This window comes from Rhinoraja longicauda, chromosome 12 (assembly GCF_053455715.1).
Source record: "Rhinoraja longicauda isolate Sanriku21f chromosome 12, sRhiLon1.1, whole genome shotgun sequence".
Taxonomy (NCBI): Eukaryota; Metazoa; Chordata; class Chondrichthyes; order Rajiformes; family Arhynchobatidae; genus Rhinoraja; species Rhinoraja longicauda.
Window position 1 is genome coordinate 1889748 of NC_135964.1, and position 15200 is coordinate 1904947.

Sequence of the window (15200 nt, forward strand, 5' to 3'; positions counted from 1 at the left end):
CGCCAGCGATTCATCTGCCTCCATGCCCTGCATATTCATGCACCTGTTCACACGTGTGTGTAGGGACAAGGTGACAAATATTAGATCACTTCAAAAACCATGGCAACCGTTCATGGTTATTGGAGAGACTTAACCAAGTCCAATTTCTCACAGGCACCAACCTGCTCAGGTGTACAGCTCTCAATGCCCAGAGTCAGAAATAATAACAGTTGCCAACTGTATCTTTCCCAGGCCAAGAATAATTACAATTCTATCATCTCTTCCTGGCTTAAGGTGACTAACTGCACCTCTGACTGGGAATGAAATAAAACATATTTCCGTGTGCACAGTGACCGCCCACACACTCCACTGATTCACTTGACTATTCATTTTGTGTTTCTTCTTCATTTTCGGAATTAATACAAATGTGATGAAATGAAAGAGAGGTTCAGTCTATATTTCAGATCTTAAATTTGTGATGTACTGCAGCTTTTCTGGAAACGAACAATGTAATATCAGGCTCGTTTTCATTGAATGCATATGTGATTCGGGTTCTGAAGGAGTTTGGGTTTTGGACTTTGTACAAACCTTCAGGATCCAGCAGCTTTTCAATGCCAAGATGCTGTTTGGCCACATTGAAGGCATGATCCAGTCTCTCGTTTGCTGACTGTAGTTTTGCAACATCCTTCCATTCAAAGAGGTCGGGCCTGAAAGTACACAGAACCACATTATGAAGTCAATCGTAATTCTCTTTGGACTCAAATCAATTGCACTTCAAGCTACTGCCTAATAACAGAAGTCAAGGGGACTATTACTGTAGGAGATATCTATACATTGCAACTTTCTGAATCCCAAGTCACTCATTTTAAGACGGATCGTTGTGGACCTGCACTGTGAATTAAGCGGCAGATCGATACTGTGTACATATTTCAACGGGCAACCGTGCAGCGAGAGGGAATATAACTCATTTTAGTTGAACACTTATTTCTAACTTTATATCATGTTTAATTCATCTCAATATGGAACGTCCGACAATGAATAACATCAGTGGGCAGCTGTTCCTGAGGCTTTGACAGTGGTCATATGATAACCCCTGCGTGTATGGATGCAACGATGTCCCACAAAGCTGCAGTGTCTGCTGCCTACCTCTGCTGGATAAATGCTTCCAACAGTCCTCCATGACAGTGCAGCCGGCAGATCCTGTGTCCTCTGCTGCATTTCAGCAGGACCGCCAACAGTGCCCAAGGCAAGGTAACACTTTGCTCAGTTATTGAAAATTCCATTAAAAACCAGATGCACCAAAGCAACAGGATTACGCTTTAAGAAAGCACATCATGATGGCTGGAAGCACATCATACTGGCTGGAAGCACATCATGATGGCTGGAAGCACATCATACTGGCTGGAAGCACATCGTGATGGCTGGAAGCACATCGTGATGGCTGGAAGCACATCATACTGGCTCAGTCATCAGCACAATGAAGTCTTCATTTCAATACCTTTTCACTTCAATTAGGGGGAAAAAAAGGCAAGTCTTTCTGTTAGCAGTTAGCCCACGATGCAGGTGAAAAACGTAAACAGCAACTCAGCATGGCCACGTTAAAAATGCATTCACTTTACGGCTGTGAAAAACAACCTTGATTTCTCTTCAACTATTTCCTTTCCCTCCAGAGACACCACAGCAACATTGGATGATGTTCAAACTGTTACTTGCAAAGAACGACATGTGATTGACTGGCACCCTAGTTTAGGCACCACACACAAAAATCACTATTACCATTGGCACTTTCTGAGTGCTACGTCCTGGGCCAGGTAGTTGAATGGCAAGCACCAGTCCAACTTTACCAGCTCTCAATGCAAGGCAAGGGCACCTCTTAAAAATGGGTTTTTATTGTTAGATTAATGTCAGTGCTTAAACTCATCGCAGAGATCTTGGCAGCTTAGACAGTGTAGATAAAGATACCTCCTGAGGAGGCGCTGTGAACTGTTTTGTATGTGCTGTTATGTTTGTGTGCTACTGTATGTTTCATTTTTTTCCTTAGTACCTAATCAGATGTACAGCACTTTGGTCAACGTGGGTTGTTTTTAAATGTGCTATACAAATAAAATTGACTTGACTTGACTGTGTAGGAAAGAACTACAGATGCTGGTTTACATCGAAGGTAGGCACAAAAAGCTGGAGGAACTCAGCGGGTCAGACAGCATCTCTGGAGGAAAGGAATAGGTGATGTTTCGGGTTGAGACCCTTCTTCAGACTGAGTCAGGGGAAAGGGGAATGAAAGATATCGACGGTGATACCTCTTCACAAGGTGCAATGCCCTCAGCCACCATCTTGGATGCTCGTTCTTTAAGTGGCTTACAAGGTACTGATGCGGGGACTCAGTATGTCTCCAAGGAGTCAGCCAACAGAATCCCGCTGATATGAGCACACAGTGATTTGTTTGGTGAATTATCTGGCCTGCCAGAATGCATGCATGAAATATCAAGGTGGGGCAGGAGGTGGGTGGGCCAACCTTGTAGGCCCAGTACCTCCGTTTCCATTTCAAAACAGACAAGTGCAACATAAAGCCAGATTGCATGTGAGCAAGACCAAAAACTGCTTATCACAGACTCAGATGTGATCAAAGGAGCTTTGATTGTGCCTTAACACTTCAGATCAGTAGCTGAGTGGCAGTGAGTACATAGATCACAATCTCCTGCCCTCTCTGTGAATGGCAGTGCTTGTTATTCCAGGGCTCACACTCAGTGGGATCCTGGCCTCTGCCAGCTCACCCACCCAGCCTGTTCCCATCGCTGCTGCCACCATTCAGTCTGCAGCTACAAACCAAGTTGTCTGTGCACCTTCAGCACACAGTGTTAGCTGTTCCGTCAAAATCCTTTTCTTCCTTCTGACGTTTATTTCTCTGCCCCATCTTCAAATCGCAAACTCAAAGGCTTTCATTTCACTCCTGCAATGACAGTGTGTGCTGCCTGAATGCATTGTGTGCCACGTAGAGCTGGCGACATGTGTTTATCAAAGAGCTTCATACCATCAAATAAACAGAAAGTGGGAAGTCATAACACCCACGTTCAACGAGAGCGTTAACCTACTCATAAGCTGGCAATGATTGCAGGGAAAATATTGCCTCATCTGATGGAATCATAATTTAGTGCAAGATTTGATCTGGGAAATACATTTGAATAGAATAAAATAAACTCTGACAAACAGCAAGCGTTTCTCAGCATGGCTGCAAAATCATTGAGAATGGCAGACCCCCAAAAAAGATTGTGCCTTTAATACTGAAGCTAAACGGTACGGGCGGCACGGTAGCGCAGCGGTAGAGTTGCTGCTTTACAGCGAATGCAGCGCCGGAGACTCAGGTTCGATCCTGACTACGGGTGCTGCACTGTAAGGAATTTGTACGTTCTCCCCGTGACCTGCGTGGGTTTTCTCCGAGATCTTCGGTTTCCTCCCACACTCCAAAGACGTACAGGTATGTAGGTTAACTGGCTGGGTAAATGTAAAAATTGTCCCTAGTGGATGTAGGATAGTGTTAATATACGGGGATCGCTGGGCGGCACGGACTTGGAGGGCCGAAAAGGCCTGTTTCCGGCTGTATATATATATGATATGATAAACATTCACTAAGTTGGCTTTTTTACCAGAAGAATATTGGACATACTCAGCGGGTCAGACTGCATCTCTGGAGAGGAATGGGTGACGTTTTGTGTCGATACCCTTCTTCAGAGATGCTGCCTGAAACGCTGAGTTACTCCAGCATTTTGTGTCTACCTTCGATTTTAACCAGCATCTGCAGTTTCTTTCCTACATGAATATTGGACATTTGTCAGCTTACCTGCTTCTGAAAAACCCTGCCAAGCCTCTGTTATCTGAAGGCTAATTTCATGGTCAAAGCTTCTATTCTTACAAAGATGAGTTCATTGAAATCTTGTGACAATCACTCAGCACCCATATCTGTCGATCTACATAGCTTCTAAGGCTGGCAATAATTGATCTTAATGTTCAATTCCCACCACATCCCCGCACCTCCCTACCCGGCCCTGGAGCCCTGCTTTCATCCGATTCCCACCACATCTCCGCACCTCCCTACCCGGCCCTGGAGCCCATCTTTCATCCGATTCTTCCTCTGGACTGTCCCAATTTCAGTTACTCCCTCACAAGCCAATTTTCCTCCAGTTGCCTTGGATCCTTCCACAACGTGTGGAAACTGACTGAACTCACTGCGACTCACCTCAAACATCCCTTTCACACTGTGTGGGAAGGAACTGCATATGCTGGTTTAAATCAAAGAATGACACAAAATGCTGGAGTAACTTCAGACTAAAGAAGGGTCTCGACCCGAAACTTCACCCACTCCATCTCTCCAGAGATGCTGCCTGTCTAGCTGAGTTACTTCAGCATTTTGCGTCTATCCCTTTCACACTCAAATCTTCATATCGCTGTACATAGTAATATATTTTAAGTAGTATATTTATATATAGCAAGTAGTATATTTTTTCTCTCTGATCATGCTTTTGGGAAACACCTTGGCAATATTTAAGTGCATCAAACACATCATTTAAAGTGTGAGCTATCGTTTTAAGAATCAAACATATTTGATTAAGAATCTTAAACATTGTATTCTTTGAAGTTCTTTCAAAGAGGGAGCAGGCTTCACAAAATTAATGGGTCGCAGCTTCACAAAAGCTGCAGGATTCAGAAAACTAAACCTGACTCAAGTGATAGCAGGAGAGTTGTGCCCAAAATTATGGGCTGACTGTATAATTGTTAGCCGGCTTATATCTCAATTACTTGTGTGGTTTCTGGCTTTTCCAACTACATTGAATGCCAAGAAGCTGTTGCATTAGGTCACAATGTGTTCACTACAACAGACAAAAAACAATAAACGGAGTGATATCAAAAAGATGATTAAGACCATTCCATATCATAGAAACATAGAAACATAGAAAATAGGTGCAGGAGTAGGCCATTCGGCCCTTCGAGCCTGCACCGCCATTCAATATGATCATGGCTGATCATCCAACTCAGTATCCTGTACCTGCCTTCTCTCTTTACCCACTGATCCCTTTAGCCACAAGGGCCACATCTAACTCCCTCTTAAATATAGCCAATGAACTGGCCTCAACTACCTTCTGTGGCAGAGAAAAAAAACTTTCTCATCTCGGTCCTAAAAGACTTCCTCCTTATCCTTAAACTGTGACCCCTTGTTCTGGACTTCTCCAACATTGGGAACAATCTTCCTGCATCTAGCCTGTCCAACCCCTTAAGAATTTTATAAGTTTCTATAAGATCCCCCCTCAATCTTCTAAATTCCAGCGAGTACAAGCCGAGTCTATCCAATCTTTCTTCATATGAAAGTCCTGCCATCCCAGGGATCAATCTGGTGAACCTTCTCTGTACTCCCTCTATGGCAAGAATGTCTTTCCTCAGATTAGGAGACCAAAACTGTACGCAATACTCCACGTGGGGACTCACCAATGCCCTGTACAACTGCAGCAGAACCTCCCTGCTCCTATACTCAAACATTGCCAACATTGATATCATCAATGTGATGCAGATCGTATTCTCGTAGAATAAAATAATTGCCCACTTAACAGAAAGATCCTTTAACCAGTGAATTGGTTCACGTTGTTTCTTCATAAAACCACAGTGTGTTGTGAGAATATTGATGACAGCTGATGCTCAGCCTTACAATAGATTAAGCAGTACTCATCCCATTTCACTAAGTAACACATCTTTCGTGCGACACAGTATTGAGGCAATGGGCAACACTAAGACATGCTCATTTACAAAGAGGAAACCTTGAACACCAAATGCTGGGTGTGTTGTTCTGGCCTGGGACAATGATGATGGTCTTGTAGTAAGTTACCTCTTGATCACAGGCTGTGTACAGTGGGAAAATTGTGAGGCTACACATTGCACAGTTTTAGACTCAAAATGTTCCTCACAGAAACTTGCAAATATAATCAGGCACTGGGCCTGTACTCGCTGGAGTTTAGAAGAATCAGGGGTGACCTGATTGAAACATACAGAATAGTGAAAGGCTTGGATAGAGTGGATGTGGAAAGGACATTAGTGGGAGAGTCTAGAACTAGAGGTCTTAACCTCAGAATTAAAGGACGTTCTTTTAGGAAGGAGATGAGGAGAAATTTATTTAGTCAGAGGGTGGTGAATCTGTGGAATTCTTTGCCACAGAAGGCTGTGGAGGCCAAGACAGTGGATATATTTAAGGCAGAGATAGATGGATTCTTGATTAGTACAGGTGTCAGGGTTGTGGGGAGAAGGCAGGAGAATGGGGTTAGGAGGGAGAGATAGATCAGCCATGATTGAATGGCGGAGTAGACTTGATGGGCCGAATGGTCTAATTCTACTCCTATTCCTTATGAACCTATGACATTGATCCCATGGACTTTATTTTCAGTTGAATAACTTTAATTTTCTTACTTTTCTTATAGGCCACAATTAATTGGAGAATTTACTTTGGCAGGCTAGGACTTTACTCCTTGGAGCGCAGGAGGCTGATGGGTGATCTTACAAAGGTGTATAGATCATGAGGAGAATAAGGTAAATGCACAGTCTTTGAGTAGGGGAATCAAAAACCAAAGGACATAGCTTTAAGGTGAGAAAGGAACCTGAGGGGCAACGTTTTCCACATGGAGGGTGGTGGGTATATGGACAAGCTGCCAAAGGAGATAGTTGAGGCAGGTACTCTAACAACATTTAAAAGACATTGAGTTCAATGGTGTTTTCATTGTCACGTGTACTAATGCACAGTGAAATTATTTTCTTACGTACCATCCAGTCAAGTATCGCAACATCGAAGCACATCCCCAATTAGCAAAGTGTACAGAAAGAGTCTACTGAACCGCATGTGAGAGGGGCCAGGTTTTTGGCGCCAGTTTCGATATCCAGTTGTTATGAGCGGTCCTAGCAGGCCCCAGACTGCTGCAGGCCTGAAGCCATCACCTTCCTTGGATGTGTGGGTTGATGTCCCTCTCCTCGCCCGTCTGCCTTTGTGCCCTGGGTGCGCCTCCCACAGCTGACCTTGAAGGCACAGTAGGCCAGACCCCGGTTCCCTCTCCTCTCCATCGGGCCTTGCTCCTCACCCATCGTGTCCGTCGTCATCACCGGCTCCATCCTCCCAGTCTCTGGTCTTTGGGGGACGAGCAGAGGCCTCATTCTGCAGGCAGCAGGCCATTGGGGGCCGACTCGGCAGCTTTCCCCAGGCAGGCTGGGGGACTGCTCCACATTTGGATGGAACAAGTTTGGAGGGAATTGGGCCGAACGCATACAGGTGGGACTAGTGTAGATGGGGCATCTTGGTCAGCATGGGCAAGGTATGCCAAGGGGCCTGTTTCCATGCTGCATGACTCTATGAAAAATTACTCATTGAAGTATGTGTTCATTTATTTAAACTGAAATGCACCACAAAACTGGGAACTTCAAGATTCAAGATTCAAGATTCAAGATAGCTTTATTTGTCATCCAATATTGGACGAAATTCAGTCACCCACAGTCCAACAATAAAAGCATTAAATAGGCATTAAAATTACACAACCCCAAAACCCCCAAAAACATAGTCCAACAATAAAAGCATTAAATAGGCATTAAAATGACACAACCCCCAAAACACACAAAAAAAAAGAAACATCCATCAAAGAAACATCCATCACAGTGAGTCTCCTCCAGTCCTCTCCTCACTGTGATGGAAGGCCACAATGTCTTTCCCTTCTCCTGCCGTCTTCTCCCGCGGTCAGGTTGTTGTGGTTGCAGGCCGCGCCGGACGGTCCGCAGCGGCCCGAGCCTAAGGCGAGTCGCAGCCGCTCCCGCAGCCTCCGAAGACGGCCAGCTCCGCCGATGATAAGTCCGTTCCGGGGCGGGCGAACACGCTGCTGCTGCCGCTGTTGCTGCACGTCGGGGCGGTCGTGGCTCCCGACATTGAAGCCCCCGCCCAGCAGAGAAATATCCCGCGGCCTATTTTAGGCCGCGCCGGACGGTGAAATGTCCGCGACTCAAGCCCCGCGATCCGGGGCGGGCGAACCCGCTGCCGCTGCCGGAGCTCCCGATGTCGGCATCCACGCGGCCCGAGCCTAAGGCAAGTCGCAGCCGCTCCCGCAGCCTCCGAGGACGGCCGGCTCCGGTGATGGTAAGTCCGATCCGCGGGCTCTGCGAACCAGAGCCCTGGAGGCAGCCAGCTCCAGGAGTTGGGCCGATGGTAGGCCGCAGCAGGAACGGAGACAACACCCAGAAAACAAAGGTCGGGTCTCCGTTCGGAAGGGACACATATTTACAATTTTACAGTTCCCCCCCTCCCCCCCACATACACACATAGTACACAAACACAAAAACACCACATCACAACTACAATTAAGACACAAAAACAACAAAAACACAAAGACAAATGGACCGCAGGTAAGCCGCAGCTGCTATGGCAGCGCCGCCATAGTTTTATTGGAGTTTTATTCTCTGAATTCTTCATGACCACTGAAGATACACTAAAATTACCATGCAACATCAACAAAGGAGTTTGATCTCTTGTTCAGGAGTTGAGCCAACTACTGTCATGTAAAACTGACAGAGCTTATTTAATCAGATAACCAAAGTGTACAGTACATGCAAACAAAATGCAAAATGAGGCAATCTAGGCCAAAAACAAAATTGTAAATGTACAATTTTATCAATAAGATTTTATGTTAAATGGTACCATTTGAGAAACTAGTTTAGTGCTTTGCCGATCCCTGAAGATAACAAAGAAAATGCTTCAGTGGTTCCCCTGACTAAAGTAATCTCTGTTATAATTATAAGTGGTAATTACTCAAATATGTGCACTTGCAATAGTTAAAAGTATTATTGTCATGATTCAATTATGGAAGAAAAAGAAATTAAAGAGAAACAAGTATCGCAGAAACTATGGTTCAGGATATTAACATCCAGCCAACTTCAGATAGTTCCTCTGTCCCTCTCTTTCCCCTCCCCCTTCCCAGTTCTCCCACTGTCTTCCTGTCTCCTACTGCATCCTATCTTTGTCCCGCCCCCTCCCCTGACATCAGTCTGAGGAAGGGTCTCGACCCGAAACCGTCACCCATTCCTTCTCTCCAGAGATGCTGCCTGACCCGCTGAGTTACTCCAGCATTTTGAGTCTACCTTCGATTTAAACCAGCATCTGCAGTTTTTTTCCTTAACATCCAGCCAAGTTCTTTGCGACATTCATTGAAAAAAAGCAGTTCCAAAGCAATGCTCATTCCAGATGTGGGGCTGATCACGGTGATCTAGTGACTGATGGCATTCGTGGTCTCTCCACACTTGTACTTACGGACTTACAGAGGAACAATCCTGCTGCTGCTTTCTATGCGTCATCAGCAGAGTCATAATGATGGCAAGACCTCCAGCAGGGCAAGTAACCGGCTCTGCCCCTGAAAACCGCTGCAGCTTTGCAAGCTAGCAATGCCCTACTCATAGCTTATGCCTGATGTAAACGCCCAGAGACACACAAAGTCATTTACAAATGATTAAAACCAAAGTCTTTCATTACAATATTTAAAAATGAATAAATGTCGAAAGATAAAGTTCATTTAAATTCAATTCTGGGGAAATCTCAGCAAGACTGTCCTACCCATAGCTTATGCCTGCTGTAAACGCCCAGAGACACAAAAAGTCATTTACAAATGATTAAAACCAAAGTCTTTCATTACAATATTTAAAAATAAATAAATGTAGAAAGATAAAGTTCATTTAAGTTCAATTCTGGGGAAATCTCGGCAAGACTGCCCTCCACCATTGGGCCATGTTCATCAGGCAAACTGGTACATCTTACCAGCACGATGCAGGCCAATACAAACAGGAAAATGCAACAACGATTACGACCAGACTTGGACCAACGTTGGACTTCATAATCACTGGTTATTCTAATTCTACTGATAACCAGGAAATAATTTGACAAGGGAAATGAGCATTGGCTTTCCAATTTGTCTGCAAGCAACACACTGAATAAGGGTTCAAATAATACGTTAATCAATATTAGAATAGATCCAACAGGAGCAATTACTGAAGTTATATGCTGAATCACGGTGGTACAAGACTGACCCATGAATAATGCATAACTACACTGATTACCACAGTACTCGTGCAGGGCTGGGGAAGAGGAGGAGAGCATGGAAGAGAGAAAGAGAAGATTGCAGCCCTGAAATAAACTGTATTGAACAATGATTGCCTCTCTTAGGAAAGTAGGTAACTAAGTGAGCATGATAGAGGGAGCATTAATCTCAAACGGTTCACCTGCATCAAGGGCTAAGTATCCTGGCAGACTAATAAAAGCTGTCGCTGTTTCAGCCTGACAGCTGCAGACGACAATTCCAATCCCTCACTGCATGTGCCCCTGCAGGGAGATTTGGACCACACACCAAACAACCTGCTCCACTTCCCTCCAAAACCTCGGCTGCAACTGCATGTGGAGATACAGGAAAGCACACACACAACAGAGCATGCCCGGTGTGCATCTGGTACATTTGCTCAAGGGGGGGGGGCAGCGGGGGGGGGGGGGGGCAGCACAGTGGCGTAGCGGTAGAGTTGCTGCCTTGCAGTGCCAGAGACCCTGGTTCGATCCTGACTACGGGTGCTGCCTGCAGAGGTTGCACATTCTCCCCGTGACCTTGTGCGGCCAAGTTGCTGCCTTACAGCGAATGCAGCGCCGGAGACCCAGGTTCAATCCCGACTACAGGTGCTGCCTGCGGAGTTTGCAAATTCTCCTCGCGACCTGCGTGGGTTTTACCCGGGGGCTCCGGTTTCCTCCCACATTTCAAAGGCATTCAGGTTTGGAGGTTAATTGGCTTTGGTAAAATTGTAAATTGTCCCTAGTGTGTGTAAGAGATCGTTAGTGTGCGGGGATTCTTGGTCGGCATGGACTCGGAGGGCCGAAGGGCCTGTTTCCGCGCTGTATCACTAAACTAAACTAAAACCTATGGGGAGCACATCAGCTTGCTGTTCTACTTAATCTGTCTCATTTCCATGTGACAAGGGATTAACACTCAGGTTAAACCCTGTGTGAAAGTTGAGGAGGGATCCCAATAGCAGGATTACATAGACCAACTGATAGCTGGAAAGACAGATCTGTGGTATTCCTTCATTCAACCTCTACAACATGCTATTTGAGGGGGAAAAAACTAGACCGTAATTAAATCCAGTCAACAAAGTCTCTGCTGTTTTCTCCATCACAGTTGAATGCTTTGCTTAGTACGCCGTGAAATTATCAAAAACTTGAGTGCATAACACATTTGTTACAATCGCACTCAAAGTGGCAGTCACCTCAATAGTCAAGTGATTTGCAATGTGAACTTTGCCATCGAGATGATCCATTGACACGGCAGGTAACGCCCACTTAATAGTTACCACTTTGGACATTTTTAACCCGACTTGAAAAAGAACCCATCAAACACGAGATTCAAAGCTTCCACATTGTGGGCGAGTTAGGAAAAGGACAAAGGGAACGTGCTTCAGAAGAAAATAAATTGACTTGGACACCATATGGGGGAGTAAAGGAAAATGGAAAGTGGGAAGGCAATGCAAACACTAGTGAAGGTATGACTTCTCCACAGAACCTCCTTGCCTCAGCTGAAGAATCCTTTCATTGTTGCTGGCTGCACACTCACTCCAGTGTGAGGAGGGTGATATTGTTCACGGGTTTCAGAGGCCTGCTGTGGCGTGACCTTTGGGCTGCCAGAGAAGCCGGCTCTGCTTTATATATTAGCCCCACAGCTTACAGAGTTTACGCATGCAATCAAAAGCACAGACTTGCTGCTTTGTGAAAGTGAAACTGACCTGCTGCCATGGTAATGCTGGATCCCAGGGAAGAGAAGGTAATCCTCAGATCTACCGTTGCTCCGAGTCAATCAATACTAAATTAAACAGCTCATGTTTTTGTTCTTGAACTATCAGTGCTACTGCATCTGCCCACAGCATACGTATTAACGGTCGGCAGAGTTCCAATAGGAGTTTCTACTTTGCTTTCAGGTTGAAAGGTCCGTTTCTGTGCAGTACGACTTTGCGATCCTGTGGAATCTGATGGGTGTGAAATTACTGAGGAAACAGGGAACGCAGAACTGACTACAGTGAAGATGTGGAAAATGGGGAATTGCAACACCAACCAACTGACATTAGGTTTGAGTGTCCACCATTGAAAGATTCAGTCTTTGCCAGGGCCCAAAGGTTAAATGCTACTGCACTGGTCTTACACACTGACAGTCTTTTCCTACCTTTAGAAGTCAAGCAGTTGCCAGCGATGGCAAGCAGGGAGTGAGTTCATAAGTTCATAGGTGATAGGAGCAGAATTAGGCCATTCGGCCCATCACGTCTACTCCGCCATTCAATCGTGGCTGATCTATCTTCCCCTCTCAACCCCATTCTCCGGCCTTCTCCCCATAACCCCTGACACCCATACTAATCAAGAATCTTGTCTATCTCTGCCTTAAAAATATCCATTGACTTGGCCTTCACAGCCTTCTGTGGCAAAGAATTCCACAGATTCTGATTAAAGAAATTCCTCCTCATCTCCTTCCTAAAGGAACTTCCTTTTATTCTGAGGGTATGACCTCTGGTCTGAAACTCTCCCACCAGTGGAAACATCTTCTCCACATCCACTCTCTCCAGGCCGTTCACCATTTGGTGGGTTTCAATGAGGTCCCCTCGCATCCTCCTGAACTCCAGCGAGCAGAGTCCGAGAGCCGTCAAATGCTCATCATATGTTAACCCACTCATTCCTGGGATCATTCCTGAGGTGAAGTTTGGTTGTCAGGAATCAGTAAATTGGGGCAAAAGTCTGATCGAGGGATGTTCGAGAAATCAGAAGTAAAGATAACAGGCCATGGGATGTGGGAGCAGTAACTGGGCGTAGGGGATGTACAACTCGAGAGGGATATCATGATCTACTTACCAATCTGCCAGCACGGTATCAAATAGTCCGTTTGTACCTGTTTGTGCGCAAGAATTGTCAAACTTACTTCTGCAGGAGTGGCCTGCATCATCTAGGGGCAGCTGGCCTGATTGGAGGTCCCAAAGTTAGCCTCTGATTGTGTTCAACACCACCACAAATGCACAGGCACCTCCAACCACACAGAGCAACCAGAGTACTGCCCAGTTCAGCAATTCTATAATTTTGGAGAAACAAAGGGCAGCAAGTGCTGGATTCTGGAACAACAAACCACCAGAAGAATTCTTCAGGTCCAGTAGCATCTGTGAGAGGAAAGGAACGACCGACGTTTCGGGGCAAAACCCTGCATCGGCACACTCCACAATTTTGTTCAACGAATGATTGCTCATTACAATTGTATTGTAAATGTTATAAAAACATGATGCAGCACAATCCAATGTCAAAGCAATGCTTACATGCTTATTTTTTTAGTTTAGAAATACAGTGCGGAAACAGGCCCTTCGGCCCACCAGGTCCGCGCCGCCCAGCGATCCCCCCACATTAACACTACTCTACACACACTAGGAACAATTGTTACATTTACCAAGCCAATTAACCTACAAACTTGCATGTCTTTGGAGTGTGGGAGGGAACCGAAGATCTCGGAGAAAAACCACGCAAGTCATGGGGAGAACGTACAAACTCCGTACAGACGACACCCATAATCGGGATGGAACCCGGGTCTCCGGCGCTGCATTCGCTTTAAGGCAGCAACTCTACCGCTGTGCCACTGTGCCGCCCTAACCATTCCATGCCATTCTCATGAATTCTCATACCTTCTCCACACCATATTTTTGTCCTCACTGATCCCAATTCCATCTTGAAACTGTTAATGCATGACTGAGTTCTCTTTCACTTAGCTCCAAATTTACCTTATAAAAACATTCATTGTGAAATTTCGAGTCAGAGTCATGTAGCACGGAAACAGGTCCTTCAGCACAACTTGCCAATGATGTCCAAGTTGGCAACCTACATGCTTGCTTTTGACCCATATCCTTCTAAACCTTTCCTTTCCTTGTATCTGTCCAAACGCCTTTTAAATGTTGCTTTCGTGCCTTAAATACCCCCTCGGGTAGCTCATTCCATATACCCACCACCTTCCAAATGGAAAAGTTGCACCCCAGGTTCCTATAAATCTTTCCCCTTCCACCTTAAACCTTTGATGCCTGATTCTTGATTCCTCTACCATGGGTTAAAGACTGTGCATTTACTCTATCTATTCCCTTCATAATCTTATACACTTCTATAAGCTCACCCCTCATCTTCCTGCACTCCAAGGAATAAAGTCTAAAGCCTAAATAAAGCCTGCCAAACTCTCCTGGTAGCTCATGTTGCCAGCCTTTACGAGCTGGCAACATTCTCGTAAATCTTCTCTGCACTCTTTCCAGCTTAACAACATCCTTCCTATAGCAGGGTGACCAAAACTGAATCAAATTCTCCAAATGCAGCGTCACCAATGTTGTTTTAAAAAAAAAATCTCTTGGTCAATTGTACCAAATTGTGAGCATCAAAATTATGATGAACTTAATTCTGGTTTACTGGGGTTTATTCCAATTTCTTCGTGAGGTGTTAAAAATTGGTAACAAGTTTAAATACTATCCCAATTGATCTCAAATCCAATGCAATGATAATGAGATGAACAGTATGGGGGTGAGATTATGTGTAAGAAGGAACCAGATGCTGGTTTAAACTGAAGATAGGCACAAAAAGCTGGAGTAACTCAGCGGGACATCTCTGGAGAGAAGGAATGGGTGACGTTTTGGGCCAAGACCCTTCTTCAGTGAGATTATGATTGGCAGTAATTACTCTCAGAGGGCTGACTCTGGGGATGCTCCTGTTTTACAGAATATTTTTTTGATATTTTTTGCCTGGCTGAGCCACTTTCCACAGGTCTCTGAAAATGTGGAAGATAAGACGTGGAAAGGTCCCTGAGTTAAGAAACCGTACAGCTATACCCCTCATTCAGAATTGGAGTCTGAAGTTCAGAGATTCCCCACAACCCAGGATAGAACACAAGGAGTCAAAGCAGAAGTAGGTCATTCAGTTTCTCAAACTGCATTATTAACGGAGTCAACAGCCGATCATTTTCTCTGTGCCGCTTTCTGCAGTAACTCCATGGGATTCGATTCCCTTTACATCCAAACATCTGTTATCCTTCGCTGAATGTAGTCAACAGATGAGCCTTCAAGTCTCTTTGGCAGAGAATTCCTTAGAGTCATTACGCTAGGGTGAAAGATATTTCTGGTCCTCTTCGCCCTGA

At 45.2% G+C, this 15200-nt stretch overlaps 1 protein-coding gene across 9 annotated transcripts in view; it reads right to left on the reverse strand.

The window, feature by feature from the left end:
- dmd (dystrophin) overlaps nucleotides 1–15200 on the reverse strand; it is a 1595363-nt gene that overhangs the window by 1235557 nt on the left and 344606 nt on the right. For all 9 annotated transcript variants that reach the window (XM_078408877.1, XM_078408870.1, XM_078408878.1 and 6 more), the window contains exon 7: nucleotides 568–686. In XM_078408877.1, coding sequence (XP_078265003.1) covers nucleotides 568–686 — 119 coding nt within the window. The remainder of the gene's footprint in view (nucleotides 1–567; nucleotides 687–15200) is intronic.